Source organism: Lissotriton helveticus, chromosome 1_1 (genome assembly GCF_964261635.1).
Source record: "Lissotriton helveticus chromosome 1_1, aLisHel1.1, whole genome shotgun sequence".
NCBI lineage: Eukaryota > Metazoa > Chordata > Amphibia > Caudata > Salamandridae > Lissotriton > Lissotriton helveticus.
In genome coordinates, this window is record NC_136057.1 from 997,438,501 (window position 1) to 997,455,507 (window position 17,007).

The following is a 17,007-nucleotide window of genomic DNA, read 5'->3' on the forward strand; positions in this document are numbered from 1 at the left end:
GATTAGGTCATAACGCTTGAGATCTAATTAGACAATCGACATTCCTCCAGCCCCTGATAAGGCATACGACGTTCTCATAACAAATCAAACCTATGACAACCTGGAAAATCCGTGCGGCCATTGTTTTGATTTCACAGAGAACTTCAGTAAAAGAATGTGCTAACGAGCAAGTCGTATGACATCTTTATTGACGTATCTATGTCCATCCTTACGTCAATCCCGGCACCTTTAAGGTATAAATATTGCCGATCTTGCCCTATGCAAACACACGCGTGGTGACGAGACGGAGCAGCCATACTTGCCGAAGCCCAGAAGCAGAGCAGACCCCGCTGGCAGCAGCCCCGCCTTCCTGACGCGCTGAGAGAAGCTGCTTTCTCCTGCCGAGAATCCAGCACCGGCGTTTTCGGGCAGCCCTCGCAGGCAGCCTGGAATATCGAGACCAGAGAAAGAGATACCATTCCTCATTCATCCTAACTTCCAGGTACAGAACTGAATAACCCCTCACAGAGAATTCTTTAGTTATTCACTTGGCAAAAACAAACTTAACTTAAACAGTAACTTTCTATTCCCGCCCACGCATTAGACTTAGGTCAGGTACACGGGGTAGGCGTATTTAGAAACACCAGTTGAGTACGTTTAGTCAAATGTATATGTGTATGTAAATATATTTTAATCATTTTAAACATCATATGGCTCAGAAACCATATCAATGTTTTTACAGTATTATTTTATACTATTGCTTTTAATGTATGCACTTTACTTAACTATAAGTATTGCAATAATATCGATCCATTTCTCTTGTACGAGAAAAGAGACTGATCAATAAATAACACCTTTTTATTGAACACGCCCGTCTCTTCCTTTTCTCTACAATCTGATGAGACTAAGAATGCACGTACTGACTGAGTAAAATAATTGCCTTGTGCTCACACGACTCTGGAGATACACTCTTGATTAGGGGAGAGCAAAGTTGTCATGTTCTATGGTTGTCAGAAACTAAATCCCTTCTTGTCTAATCAGGGGAGTTAATTCTTTCCTGAACATTCGAGAAAGTTTCTAGCGAACTCTGAGCTATGCTGGCAAACCCAAAACGTAAGTCTAGTATCGACAGTAGTAGACCTAGTTAACGTCTGGCCTAGGCCTTTACTGCTGTAGGTATTATTCCAATGCGCAGAGCCTATTGGGAAGATAGGAACTACACTACATGGCGCCCAACGCGTTTGGAAAGGGCGATAAAACTAACGTAAGACATTTAGAGTAACTCAGTCGTGCTTTCTCACTCAGACCCCTTTTCCCAAATACTCCAAAGACGTCTGGAGTGGGTGAAAGGTAATATCCTCCAAAACCTCGCAGGAGGGAACTCCTATGTAAGGTTCTTGGTTTAGTCAACGTTGAAGGATACACTGTTCCAAAATATTGTGCATCTAATCTTTGTTCCATAAGAAACCTGATCTGCAAACAAACAAAATAACCTTATTGACAGTAAAATGTCTGACAATGAGGATGAAAGAGAGGCAGTTAGATTAGCAGCTGAAATAGCAGCAGCTGATACTGCAGCACTAGATGCGGACGGGGATATAATACTCATCCCGGTCGCCAAAAGGAAATCTATAACCTTAAAACTTATAGAAAATGGACTGACACCTAGAGGTGGCACAGTCATATTCGTAATTGAGGCACACGAATATCGGCAGACAGAGGTATACTATACATGGATACATTTTCCAGCAGCAAATGCTGTAACAAAGTACTTCCACTATTACAAAATAGAGGTTCCACCCGACATTTACACTCCTTTCGAGGAGGTGGAAGTACCACTCAAATTCCAAGAGCATTTGCTCTTATTTGATGGCGCCCTAATACTTAACAATCACATTACAAGGCTCGGTCCTTTAGGTAGACCAGGAGCAACGTGGCCGGTCTTAGCCGGATACACACCACACCCAGACATCGAAGGGATGTCTACTGGAGAGCTGTTAATACAGCTAAAACAATTACTAAAAATTCATAGACAATTAGTCCAGTATGTAATGCGGACTTCAACAATTCAGCCAGCGATTAAACTTCCACAGCTGACCCCTCACCAGGGGAACACAAATAAAATCACACCACAGAACATCCAATCCTGCCTAGGTAAAGTTCCGGCTAAACGAGAACAAATACCATTCTGGTTGGCACAGAAAATCACCCAAATAGAGGCGGTGTTTCCTGACACCACCCCGCTAGAAAAACACAGGATTCTGACTATAGGTCTCCCAATGGGAATCGCACCACACATAGAGGACTGTGATACTTGGGGTACAGTCTTTGCTTCAATCTACACAAAAACGCACGGTGTTCCATCCATTTCGGTAATACCAGATGTGCTAAAACAAATTCAAGATGAATACGGTCCAGAACCAGCTTTAACTCTTGGTATGAAATTACTGAAAGACTTCAAGCAGGTCTCGGCTATATTATTAGCCAATATAAAAGGTGAAGCAGCAAACGTGGCGATCCGCCAGAGGTTAAAAGAGACAGATATAGCAGACCAACCAGCTGAAATTGCCAGAATCATAGAAAAATCCTATGAAGAACTAGGTAGAGATAGTTTAGGTGGAATACCAGTAAAACCGCAACTGACTGAAAGTCCAGAAAAAATATTTTTTAATAATAATTCACCAAAAAGGAACTGGGATGGAAACAAACAATCCAATCCAAAAGAAAAGAAATTCCAGTCCCGAGGAAGGTCTCCTAGGCGAAGGGAGAAATCTCCGAACCAGAGACACAGGTCACCCCAGAGTGACCCCTCTGGGAAAAGATATAACCTTAGAAATAGGGATAATATTAAAAAACCTGATAGATATCAAGACATTGATACACGTCCCTCTCAATCTTTTCAGACTTCCTCGCAGAAATCGGAAAGAAGAGGACGATCAGAACAAAGAGAAGAGCACGCCAAGTCCAAAGACAAGGAACCTGCTCAACAAAAAAAAGAAATTACAATTTCCAAAAAGAAGGTAGCCAGTATCAAGGTAGTTAACAATGCCGAGAATACTGAGGACACAACTGAAAAACGGAGAGTGGGCTCAGACAATGCTAGACAGCGCAGCAGAAGTGAGCATAGCTCGCAAAGTCCTTATGAATCATCTGGAGACAGTGGACACGAATGAATATCTTCAAGTGGAAACTGCAGACACCAGAGTTAGCAAACCCCACAAGATATACGAGATAACATTACGTATAGAGGGAGATAAGACTAGGAAAATAAGGGGACTATTTTGGGATAACCTCTCCAAGGGCTATGATATCCTTCTAGCTGAAAAAGACTGGCCACCAGAGTTTGTCAGGGAGTGCCCTCATGGCGAAGAAGTAATTATGCCTGCCTTCTCGAATCAAATCCCGATTCATAAAAAATACACACTTGCTAGAAAGTGGGCAGTGGCCTTAGCACCTGCTTTATATAAAAATCATGTAGGATGGGATGAGGACTCTCCTCCTCACAAAATCCAGTTAAAATCACAACCTACTGCACAAAGGCAGTACCCAATTAAGCAAGAAGCTAAAAAACAGGTAAATGAAATACTAGATCAGCTAGAATACCAGGGGGTGATTGAAACTTGCACCTCACAAATGAACAACCCTTTGTTTCCGGTCTCCAAACCAGACAATTCATATCGTCTAGTTTTGGATTACTGACACCTTAACACATGTTGCAAAACCTTTGCAGTGCAAAACTCACACAGTGCTGCACTAATGAATAACATAGTGCGCAAAAAATACAAAACAACCTTGGACATCTCCAATGGATTCTTTTGTCAAAACATAGCACCAGAGAGCAGATATTTAACTGCATTCTCAGTAAATGGCACTCAAAAACAATTCTGTCGGTTAGCCCAGGGGTACAAGAACAGCCCGGGGGTATTCTCAGCGAGAGTAACAGAATTACTACAGCTATATGATGATGAAGCATTATCTTATGTCGATGACATTTACTTAACAGACGATGACTTGGATACTCACTTGAAAAGAGTGAACACCATAATACTTGGGTTTGCAGCAGAGGGTTACAAATTCAACTTTAAAAAATCCAGAATTGCCCATCTGACAGTCCTATTCTTAGGATATGAGTTATCAAGTGAAGGTAAAAGCCTGGCAGACAATTTCCTAGAGAAATGTGCCGTAATCCAAGCTCCTAAAACACTAAAAAACCTACAGTCAATTCTAGGCTTCCTAAATTTCGGAAGAACATACATTGCAAATTACGCAGAAAGGGTCAAACACCTTTATGATCTAATTAAACCAGACTTTAAAAGATCCAATTGGACTCAAACACACACAGAAATTTTGAGATCCTTACAAACAGACATGCTAATTAAAACAAAATTAGAAACACGTGATAACACACGCAATCTTGTGATTCGAGTCATCCCAGGGAGATGCGGATTCACATACCTGACCTCTAATGAGGGAGAAAAGGTACCAATTGCATTCAAATCACACTTGTACACTAAGGCTGAAATGAAATTTAGCCCAACGGAAAAAATTCTTACAGCAACACAGACAGCTATAGCAAAAGAACGAGCCCTGGCACAAGGTAAACGAATAGTAATCGTAACACCAATACCAGCCTTAGAGGCGGTAACAAAGGCAAGCATTCCAAATGCTAAAGCACTCCATCCAAGATGGATACAATGGGCTAACTCTCTTGCTGCAACAGACGTGGTGTGCGAATTTGATCCTTACTTAAAAACACAAGAATTTCTCCAATATGAATTTGAATGTCCTCCGCCAACCGAAATTCTGCCTCTAGATCACTACGGCTGTATAATATATACAGACGGATCAGCACAACCCGCAGTAGGGGGTAAACAAGCTTACAGTGCTGCGTGCGCGATTGTTAAAGGTCGTTGGCACGAAGGGAAATTTAAACCAACCCTCACTAAAACACAATCCCTAGGAGATTGTACAGCTCAGCGAGCTGAACTACTAGCATTCAAGATGGCGCTTGAAAATACCGATCGAGAATTCCCCACACTCATAGTGTGTGATTCGTATTATTGCGTTCAGTCTTACAATGAATACTTGCAGATCTGGCTTCAGAACGGTTTCAAGGATGCGAAAGGTGGCACAATCAAGCATAAAATGCTCTGGGAACAAGTAGCTCTTTTACAAAAAGAACTACCAAAGACTCACGTGATACATACACTGAGTCATCAACGTGATGGCGTTCACGTTGCAGGGAATTCATTGGCTGATGAGGCCGCGAAGGCAGCTGTGCAAACGGCTTCCGTAGCTGCCGTCACCCGGTCAAAAACAAAAATAGACAGCGAAATATTACAAGCTGTCAGCGCTTCAGAAAAGGATTCGATAGAACCACTCCCTAAAGGCTTTCCAGTAAAATACTCATACATAACTGATGCAAACAATGTTCCTTTTGCTCGAATCCCTGGAGTGGGGGATAGGGCAATTCCAAACATGGAACATAGGTTAGGACTAATAATAGCGGCACACGAAGGGCTTGCTTCTATTCATGCTGGCGTCTCGGCCACAGTATCATTATTAAAACAGAGATACTGGTGGCCACAAATGAGAAGACAAACGAGGAACTATGTTCTAGCATGTGAAATATGTCAAAAAATGAAAGTATCAACGGTGAGACGTCCAGCGCAGACGCCCCTTCTAATCTCGGATAAACCATTAGCCTGTGTTTATCTAGACCACTGTGGTCCCTTACAAAGGGATGGTAACTATAAATATATCTTGGTTGCAGTGGACTCATGCACGAGATTTATATGGATGTGGCCCCAGCGAACGGCTGACGCCAGAACTGTTATAAAAGATTTGCGAGTCTTTATCGGCACATACGCAATTGGCATGCTGCATTCGGACAATGGTCCTGCTTTTAGCTCTCGGGCTTATAAGGAGGCCATGGTCAGCATGGGCGTGCAATTGCGGTACTCTTGTCCATTTCACCCTGAGGGGAACGGAATTGTTGAAAGAAAAAACCGTGACATAAAGCAATCTATAACGGCAAAGGTATTAGGTTCGGGAGCTGGGTGGGTCAAACATCTAATAAGTGTCCAACGTAGTCTAAATAACTTGCCAAGAAATTCTCTGAAGGGATTCAGTCCGTACGAATTATTATTTGGAACTAGAATGATTATCTCTGACCTCGACAGTCAGACTTCAGTGGTTAAAGAAAAAAGCTTTGATGTCAAAGACCGTTTGGCTATTTTGCAGGACTTAAACAAAACAAGAAAAGACCTGAGCAACATACAGTTGAAACAACAGCCAACAACCACTGAAGAATCACCACCTGTCCCAGCAAGACCTGTCTGGATTCCAAAAGTCGGGGATCTAGTCAGGGAGAAGATCGCGGTAAAGAAGGAATTTGGGCATTCTTACAGAAAAGCAGTTCCTGTCTTGTCTGTCAACGGGATAAGATCAGTTGTACTACCGCCACTTGCTGGTAAAAAGGAGAACCGAGTTGTATCCATCGACCTGGTAAAACCACAACATGTGGCCGATAACAAACAGTAGGCCAAGTGGACTCCCAATAAGTAGCAGAACACCAAGGTTTGCTACCAGTACAGAGGTCCTAACGAAGAGGCTCATCACATTCGAAACGCCTACAGAAGAACAACAAGGACTATGCAACAATGCAATAGAACTAAGACCTCTGAAAACCCAAATAAAAACATTTAGCAGAGACACACCAATCTATAATGAAGTACCAAGTGAAAATGCAAGAAACAGAAATCCTGAACCAATTGGAACAATTGACAGAACTGCATCCGGCTACTTCATCAACTTCGATGATTCCTCTGAAAGCCTCAGTGAATCAAAGACACAGCCATCATCAAAATCCTTTAAAGACAAAGCTAAGGAACTTTTGAACAAACTGAAAGAAACATATCTGATTTCTCCATGGATTGAATTTTGGGTGGGTTTTGGTGCATTTATCCTCATACTTTGGCTCATCATGGTATTAACTTTGGGACGCTTCATTGGGGGAAAATATGCTAAAATGGACACAGCAAGTCAGAACATCAACTTGGTCCTCAAACCACACACATCTTCACACGTCGAGAAAAGAGAACTTTCTTCAGCCAACTTCACAGCCAATCCTATACCTGGTGGGATAGCCTGGGACAACACTGACTATGAAATTTATGGTCCGGTCGAGATCCTGAAATATCCACACCAAATCAAGATCTCCTTGAGTGACTTTGCAAAACCAAACTCATTTGCTGATGATTGGGACTTCGAAAGCATTAATAACATGATGTCTGACTTAGTAATGTCTGCTAAATTTACAAAACATGATTATTTGCAAGGTTCTACAAATTATGATAGTATGTATTGCTATAACCACTATGGTAACCATTTTTTACATAAATCTGCACAACCTAGAAATGTTTTAAACTATAATCAATGGGAACATTGTGCAACACCTCCAAAAGGGAGCTCAAGAACCGTTTACGACAAATATTCATATTTTTCAGGTTTTAACACAAGTAATGCTGAAACATTCTATTTTAAATTGTCAAACAAGACAGGGATGAAAACCATGATAACCAACACAAAGTTGATATATTCAGATTCATTCTTCGAAGAAATGAATACTTTTGGATTTGATTATTGGGACAAAAATGTTGATTTGAAAAGTGTTTGGGGTACAAAAGAATGGCAAGTACAGGGTTTAGAAGCTTTGTTTAGAGCTTGCATGATCCCAGAACAAATGATATTTTTAAATGACACTGTTCAACAAACCACCTGTCTTGGCCTAGCCAAAATCAAAGATTTAAATAAACCGTCTATTCCAAAGCCAACAATGTTTAGCAATAGCTATGATACGGATGAAGAGATAGACGTAAACCATATATTAAACCAAAACAGAACACATCCTGATTGGAAACAATGGTTAATCTGGCCCACAGATACAAATAACTGTCAAGACAGATTCCTGAATAAAACACAGGGGTTCAAAATGACCAGGCCAGACCCTAGATATCCCCAAAGACATCACCCAGGGATAATAACAACCTACAGTGTGGGCAAATTATGCCTTCAGTGGCTACAAACTTCCACACTGCCTGAAATTAAGCAACACCTAACTTTACTTACTGATGGTGCTGACTTGCGTGATTTCATAATGGGACCACGCAAACAGCGTCAAAAGCGTTTCATAGCAGCCTCTGTATATGCAGCATACAATGAGGCCTGGAAGGTTAATCAACTTGAAACAGCAGAAAGAATACGGGAAATTGACCGTATTAATTTGGAAAAATCACTTTCTGTAGTGGACAATGGGTTAATGACTCTGTCCTCCAGAATTTTTTCATTGGACAGCAAGCATTGTGTCTTCAGCAATCGATATATTATCGCAAGACTTACTGTTATTACAACATGGTCAGTCACAATTGCGTTCTATTGTACAGCGTGGCTGGACGTTAAAAAACCTGCGTTCAGGCTATGTGCCTTGGCGTTTAATCAACACAACGTCACTATTCCAAATCTTTAACCTTACTGATAGACAAATCGGTATGGCGCAAAAGGGTGCTGATTATACAATCTTGAGCATTGAAAAACTAGAAAGATTACCAATGACAATGTCAGAACGACCTGTCAGTGAATGGATAATCCACGGAATCATAAATATTCCAATCTCAACCTTCAGGTTTCAATACTGCCAAAAATATATACAGGCTGGCATGTACGAGAGATTGGGAAAGGGGTACCTTAAAACAACTTGGAACCTGCCCTATTCACATGCATGTGTCAGTAATAAAGGACAGAAAGTGTTTCTTAGTGGCAACAATTGTGCTATGTCACTAAGCGGCACGCTTCTGTGTAACGGAATTAGTTTGCATGGAGCCTGTGAAGGGAATTCATACAACCTTTCATGTCACCAGCAAGGCGCACCTGCAACTGAAATAGAACCATTCTTTCAAAGACTCTATAATGGGAGTTACATTCTTATTGTAGACCGCAGATGCTATAGTCTTATGCCCGGGACTCCTTATCTAGTCACTACGACTGCGAAGGTCAAGTGCTGTGGACGTTCTTTGTTCCCCAGCTCCTTTCCAGACAGGGAGGCAAGGGCATGGCCCAGTTTGAAAATTACTTCTATTCGAATAGATACTTTAAGCAGAATGAAAACAGTGCTTCTTCAGACGCCTACAAGGCTCACGTCATCAAAAGAAACGTATGATCTACAAGTCGCAAGGACGACTGCAGAGATACATACATTATTATCGACTAATTCCCCCGTACATTTAGCGGAAATCCTGAGCGAAATCTTAAATATTTCTGATACCACTGGGGTCTCAAATGTATTTAAGACAGTATTTTCGATGGCATTAACACCATTCAAAGCCATACTGGGTATTTTTCCAGATTTCGTCCATTCGATTTTTGGCGGACTTCCCCTGATCCTGGGACTAATTGCAGGAATCCTATTCTTAGTCCTTATTTTTCGTTATGGCAACCCATGTCACAGATCAAACTCTCGCGACAATGGAAGAAACAATCCTAGCCATTGGATACCGGGACCGGATATCAAAAATCCTGGGACTCTCCCGGCTTAGAGACCTGAACATGACTTGGTTTCTATCATTTCGACCAATGTGGCAAAGATGTGTTTTACCTGTATTGAGGTGTCTGCTATGCGGAGAAGAATGCGTGTTAGACACCTGTCTGACGCTACAATCGGATGCGCCAGTGGATGCAGATACATTGTTGGTTCCTACCAAGGTTCACGCTTTGTGCTGCCCTCAAAGGCTGCCAATCCTGATGACGGCATTCGTGGAATCTTCACCACTACGATTGAAGAGTAGTGAAGTTCAAGATGAAAGCAGCATCGATCAGGTACGACCTTCTGTCAGCAATGCGAATCAGAATGTCAATGGAGATAATCATGCGCACGAATGCATGGTTACACCTATTTCCGACTTAGTGGAACTTTCCCATGAAGCTGTTGACAGTTTTTTCGAAAGCCTTAATGATATGATGTTCTCTCCAGAACAGAAATAGAGACTTTTGAGCAAGCTCGCACACGGCGTTCCCTGAATTCGGCCTTCAACTTTAAAAATAAAGTCACATGAACAATTTTTCCCACCAGTTCACGGACAACAATTTTTTAGCAGCCCCAAATTATTTTTTACAAATTTTCGGGACACTTATCTTCTGCTTAAAGTAAGAAACTATTCCTAGAGAACTAAGATTTCTATTTTTAGATACTTTATAAACTTTAGTTGCCCGCTGGTATGTTCACAAATATTTTATTATGTGATGAAATGGTCTCGAACTTTCTTTCTGTATAGCCATATTAAGAGCCATTTCATGTGTATTTCTCATATACCAATTAAGCAATAATGTCTACAAATGCGTGTTTACTTTAGCGTTTAATTCATAGCTTAAGTGCATACAATATATATGACTGCAATTTTTCAGTATATTTGAAAATTTCAAAATGCATTAATGTATTTTGGGGTGGTGAGGTATACACTATACTCTATAGTATGTTGTACTATGTTATACTATGCATAGATTAGTAAATATGACCATAGTTAGCGTGGAGTGGGTGTCATGTATTCCTATAGGTTCTGAATCGATCCCCCTATTCCTGACCCTATTCTGGTTAAACTAACTATCAAGTTAACTAACAGTCAGCCCATGAGGCAAGAAAAGCCCCCATGATGCAGATACCGTTATCTGACGCAGTCACACTACGGCACAGGAACGTGTTATCTGATTAGGTCATAACGCTTGAGATCTAATTAGACAAGCGACATTCCTCCAGCCCCTGATAAGGCATACGACGTTCTCATAACAAATCAAACCTATGACAACCTGGAAAATCCGTGCGGCCATTGTTTTGATTTCACAGAGAACTTCAGTAAAAGAATGTGCTAACGAGCAAGTCGTATGACATCTTTATTGACGTATCTATGTCCATCCTTACGTCAATCCCGGCACCTTTAAGGTATAAATATTGCCGATCTTGCCCTATGCAAACACACGCGTGGTGACGAGACGGAGCAGCCATACTTGCCGAAGCCCAGAAGCAGAGCAGACCCCGCTGGCAGCAGCCCCGCCTTCCTGACGCGCTGAGAGAAGCTGCTTTCTCCTGCCGAGAATCCAGCACCGGCGTTTTCGGGCAGCCCTCGCAGGCAGCCTGGAATATCGAGACCAGAGAAAGAGATACCATTCCTCATTCATCCTAACTTCCAGGTACAGAACTGAATAACCCCTCACAGAGAATTCTTTAGTTATTCACTTGGCAAAAACAAACTTAACTTAAACTGTAACTTTCTATTCCCGCCCACGCATTAGACTTAGGTCAGGTACACGGGGTAGGCGTATTTAGAAACACCAGTTGAGTACGTTTAGTCAAATGTATATGTGTATGTAAATATATTTTAATCATTTTAAACATCATATGGCTCAGAAACCATATCAATGTTTTTACAGTATTATTTTATACTATTGCTTTTAATGTATGCACTTTACTTAACTATAAGTATTGCAATAATATCGATCCATTTCTCTTGTACGAGAAAAGAGACTGATCAATAAATAACACCTTTTTATTGAACACGCCCGTCTCTTCCTTTTCTCTACAATCTGATGAGACTAAGAATGCACGTACTGACTGAGTAAAATAATTGCCTTGTGCTCACACGACTCTGGAGATACACTCTTGATTAGGGGAGAGCAAAGTTGTCATGTTCTATGGTTGTCAGAAACTAAATCCCTTCTTGTCTAATCAGGGGAGTTAATTCTTTCCTGAACATTCGAGAAAGTTTCTAGCGAACTCTGAGCTATGCTGGCAAACCCAAAACTTAAGTCTAGTATCGACAGTAGTAGACCAAGTTAACGTCTGGCCTAGGCCTTTACTGCTGTAGGTATTATTCCAATGCGCAGAGCCTATTGGGAAGATAGGAACTACACTACAATACATGTTGAAAGACATCTGTTCACATCTCTTCTGTAATCCACATAAGATGAGTCAGTGCCTTCTTGGTACTTAAAGTGTGGACACATTTACATACGTCTGATCCAACTCCATCCTTGATGGTTGTCTTAGCAATGATTTAGGGATACTAACCCTATTGTCTTCCAGTATATTTCTTGATTATACCAACAGGGGAGGGTTAGGAGGCCTCCAAACACTCCTCTGTTCTTTTAACCAAATTATTGTCTAGTGAATAAGCAACATATATTACTAGCAGTGGGAGAGCATGTATCAGCAGCTCTGTAGTCTGTTGTCATAAAGGCTGTTTTGGTCCTTTCCCAAACATTGGCTATTGTGTCATTTTTGTGAAATACATGTATTACTCTGGACCTTCCTTCTCTCATCTGCTTATATTGACAGCACCTAAAGCACTGAGAAGTCTGTCAAATGGCGGGGCTCCTAGTCAGCAGTGGCTTCAGGGGCTCATATTATACATTTATGCATTAAGGAGCTCATTATGATGTCGGGTGGAATTACTTCCGGACGACACCGACTTGTTCATGGGACCAGACACCCGATTAGTGATCCTGACTGCCTCATTAGGATGGGACAAACACTTTTCGGTCGCATTCCTAAATTTCACTATGGAGGCATGCATTATGGGTGTAAATTGGCTGTGATGCATGCTCCCATAGTGAAGTGGGAGGTGCGGTTCACCCCTGCCTGCCATAAGGTGCGGAATCAACAGGGAGACGCCATAGGTGCCCCCTCGGCCTCCAATCGGAGGCCATGCGCAAAAGGGGTTTGCTGGGGGACCCCAAACACACTTTCCAACATGGTTTCCATGTCAGACAGACCAGCATGGAAGCCATGTCGGAAACCTTGATCGTAATCTCAAGGGTGGAAAGAGCCACCCTTGAGATTACTTGCCAGCTTCCAACTGGCAAACGTTGGAAGCCAGCCGGAATGACCGGGTGGTTTCCTTTCCGACCTCCTACAACATAAGGCGATCGGAAAGGAAATCGAGCAGGCCTTTACGATGCACCCCTAAAGGCTCCAACCACAAGTCAGAGCCTTTACAGGCCATATAGTAATCGGCCCCAAATGTGTTTTAGGGAAAAATAGAAATTTCTGTCAGAGGTAGTGCACTGTAGATATCAATGTTCTACTTAAAGTTCTATTAAAGTGTTGTTAGAATTCAAAACCAAATTAGGCATCATATCCAAGTGCCCCCACCCTACTGCACCCTGCCACAGCAGCACTCAATTCTTGTTTTTCTTGAACCATGTCTTCCATTCTCTGCTTCCAAATAACTCAAAATAAATGTTAATTTGCTTTTCAGGATCTGGAGAAACTCTTTGAAGTGTATGGAATTAAGGTAGGAAAATCCCTTAACATTCAAGATAGTGCATTACTGGGCTAGGGTAGGAGATAAGTTGTAAGTTTGAGGCATGTTTGCAATTATGAAAGCACATCTTCAAAGAACAATTTCCAGTCTCAGGTAAAAGGGTATTTATTTATTTATCAGCAGATTTAAATGGTATAGCTCATAACCACATGATGCTATAGAGGGCAGTAGAGAAAGAACAAAATACACGAGAAATAAAGTTAAAATTGACATGTTCAAAGTTACAAAAACAAAAACAATACATGTGAATCAAGGGAATATATGACAATAGTTAAACAGCAATGCATTAAAAACAACAAATGTTACTCTAAAGAAAGACCAAGCAACACATACAAACAGCGAGTAAAAACCTATTATCACAGAATCTGTACTTTAGTCCGAATTTGACAAATATTGCATCTGGAATTTGGGGTCGAAATATGTTTCCACTTTATTTATTTATTTTTATTTATTTATTTTTAATATTTATAAAGCGCGACTTATACCCGTGGGTGTCTTGGCGCTATGGCTCAACTTGTTGTCTTAGAAGGAACAATATCGAAATCCAAAAGTGAATAAAGTGGAGGGGAAATCATTGGTCAAACAACCAGGTCTTCAACAGTTTTCTGAATTGAAACAATGATGGGGTAGATCTAATCGCCAGCGGAAGAGTATTCCAAAGTCTGGCTGCAGTGTTCGTAAAGCATCTGTCTCCCCAGGTAACCGTCCTAGTCCGAGGCACCATTAATTGGTGCGAGTATACGGATCTAAGTGGTCTAGTAGGGCGATATAGAGGATGAGCTTCTGTTTGAGAAACTCCAGCCCAAGACGATGTAGCGCTTTAAAGGTAAGGCATAAAGTTTTAAATCTGATCCGATTTTTGACCGTTAGCCAGTGAATTCCTGATTACTTGCTTAATCAGTTTGAATTTGGGAGTGCCAGACAGCAGTCTTGCCGCTGCATTTTGAATTAGTTGTAATTTGGCAACCACCCGAGATTGAGCATTTGCGAATAAGCCATTGCAGTAATCCAGGGATGAAAGTACCAGAGAACTCACCACCGTTTTCCCAGCATTCTCAGGAAGAAATGGTATGATTTTCCTTAAAAGTCTGAGTTTATGGAATGCTGAGGATGCTATCTGATTAGCATGATTAACAAAGTTCAGTTTTTCATCAAAAATTATCCCTAAATTCCTGACCTTCTGAACGGGGGTTGGTAAGGCCCCAAGTGATGGAGGCCACCAGACTGAAGACCACAGAGGAGATAACTTTCCAAAGATAATCACCTCGGTCTTCTCTGAATTGAGCCTTAAGCAATTCCTGGCCATCCACTACTTAATAGCCAACATGCCTTCTTGAAACCGAGCCGCCACCTCTTCTCCATCATTGTTGATGGCGAGCACCAACTGGGTATCTTCGGCATATGTGGTAAGGCTCATCCAGTAGTTTTTAATAACCCTAGCTAAGTCCGACACATAGATATTGAAAAGTGTCGGACTTAAGGATGAGCCTTGAGGAACGCCACATGGTAGAGCTAAATCAGCCGATTTCAAAGATCCCAGTGTTACGGCCTGCATTCTACCCGACAAAAAGGAGGCCAGCAGAGCCCTGGCCATAGAATGGATGCCCAACTCTCCCACACGGTCAATCAAGATGGAATGATTGACCGTGTCGAAAGCCACAGACAAATCCAACAGGACCATTACCGCTGTACCCCCTTGATCGCTGATAGTTCTGATGTCATCAGCGGCTTTAATAAGCGCGGTCTCGGTCCCATGCATTTTCCGAAACCCAAACTGAGAGTCGTCAAGTAGAGTATTTTGTTCAATATACTCTGACAGTTGAATGTTCATTACTCTCTCAGCTACTTTGGCTATAAAAGGCAAGCTGGCATTGGGTCTATAGTTTTTCAGCATGTTCTTATCTAGACCGGGCTTTTTGAGAAGTGGTTTTAGTAATGTGTTCTTTAGCCTGTCCGGGAAAACCCCTGATTTAAACATCCCATTGCAGACTTGTGTGATGACTTCACTAATTAAATCAATTACAGGAGGAAATATCTTAGGAGGGCAGGGGTCTAGGGCTGAGCTCGTTTTTATAAGTCTAATAATGTCAGCTGTTTGATCCTCCTTTATCTCTTTGAATTGAGCTAGCGAGCAATCTAGGTGTTTACTTAAAGAGATGGATCCGGATTTGATTGGGTTTTCCATCACTGAAAACTCAGAGTAAATATCGTTTACTTTCGAGAAAAAGAAGTTAGCCAGAGCTTCACAATACTCCTGAGAGAGAGGTGGACCCAGGTCTGGTGATTTCCCAGCCAGTGATTTTACCACCTCATACAATTGTCTACTAGAATTTTTAGCATTGTCAATTTGTTCCCCAAAATATTTCTTTTTTGCCTCATGGATAATTTTTTTGTAGACAGCCAGTGTTTCTTTATATACAAATTTACATTTACTATCATAAGCCTTTCGCCAATTTCTTTCATGGTTCCTACAGACTTGTTTTTGCTTTCTTAGAGTTTCAGAGAACCATGGTGCAGAAGGCACTTTCCTGTTTCTAGAGATAGATTTAAGCAGCACAAGTGTCTCCACCGCACTGCCCAACCAGTCGAAAAACTGTTCCACTGCGATGTTAGGGTCTGCCGAAATAATGGGACAGGATTTAATTAGCGACGCTCTAAGGGTCACGTTATCAATGTCCTTCCAGACTCTGAAAGGTTCTTGACTTAAAGGGACCCGTTTAGGAATAGGAGCCTGGGTAGTAGGAATATGACACAGGATGGCATGGTGATCGGACCAAGTGAGAGGCAGTATGTCACGTATTATCAACTCTTTTATATTAGAGAAAATCCCATCTAAAGTATGACCGGCCTCATGTGTGGGTACATTTACGAACTGAGTTAATCCCAGCGTCTCAAAATCAGCCAACAGGGATGAGGTTTCAGAATCTTCCATTTTTTCCAAGTGGAAGTTTAAATCTCCCAAGACCATGAAGGTGTCATCGATTGCCAATGGTTCCATAAGCGACACAAAGGAGGACAAGAATTCAGATCGTGCACCCGGGGGTCTATAAATAAGTACTCCTTTAAGATTGTATGAGGGAGTGAGCTTGATAGCAAAGTGTAGAGCTTCACATGTTGATGAGAATATAGGAAGTATTCTGACCGGAAAAATATTCCGGGAAATGATTGCCAAGCCCCCTCCTTTTTTCCCCTGTCTATCTAACCGGTATATAGTAAAACCATGCGGCACCGCTACCAGTAAATCGGGATCGGACGCTTCATCCATCCACGTCTCTGTGATAAAAAGTAAGTCTATTTTTCTATCCAGAATTAAATCACCAATCTCCTGCCTATGCCTGGCCAGAGAGCGAGCGTTGATGAGTGATATTATGATATTCACAGGTTTAGTAATGTGAACATCTGAAAGGGTGGCCTTGGTGTTAATGAGCGGTATAGGAGACTTACAGTTAAGACAACATGCAGTGGTCACCCCGAGAATAAATTCGAGGTTATATTGCGAACAGGCCGCCCTATGGGGTGGTTTCAGCTGCATAATCTCAGCCTATGTATATCTAATCCACTCTGTAGCAACTGAAGCAGGGGTTATGGCGCTAGGCGCGGGTCCGGTGCGGACGGGCGCAGACGGGCTTGCCTTTGGCGCACCTTCGGCGCGCGCGCT

At 41.8% G+C, this 17,007-nt stretch overlaps 1 protein-coding gene across 1 annotated transcript in view; it reads left to right on the forward strand.

Annotated features, from left to right (window-relative positions):
* LOC144763327 (uncharacterized) overlaps window positions 1-17,007 on the forward strand; it is a 1,153,250-nt gene that overhangs the window by 611,009 nt on the left and 525,234 nt on the right. Inside the window, exon 57 of the mRNA XM_078648815.1 lies at window positions 13,284-13,319. Coding sequence (XP_078504941.1) covers window positions 13,284-13,319 — 36 coding nt within the window. The remainder of the gene's footprint in view (window positions 1-13,283; window positions 13,320-17,007) is intronic.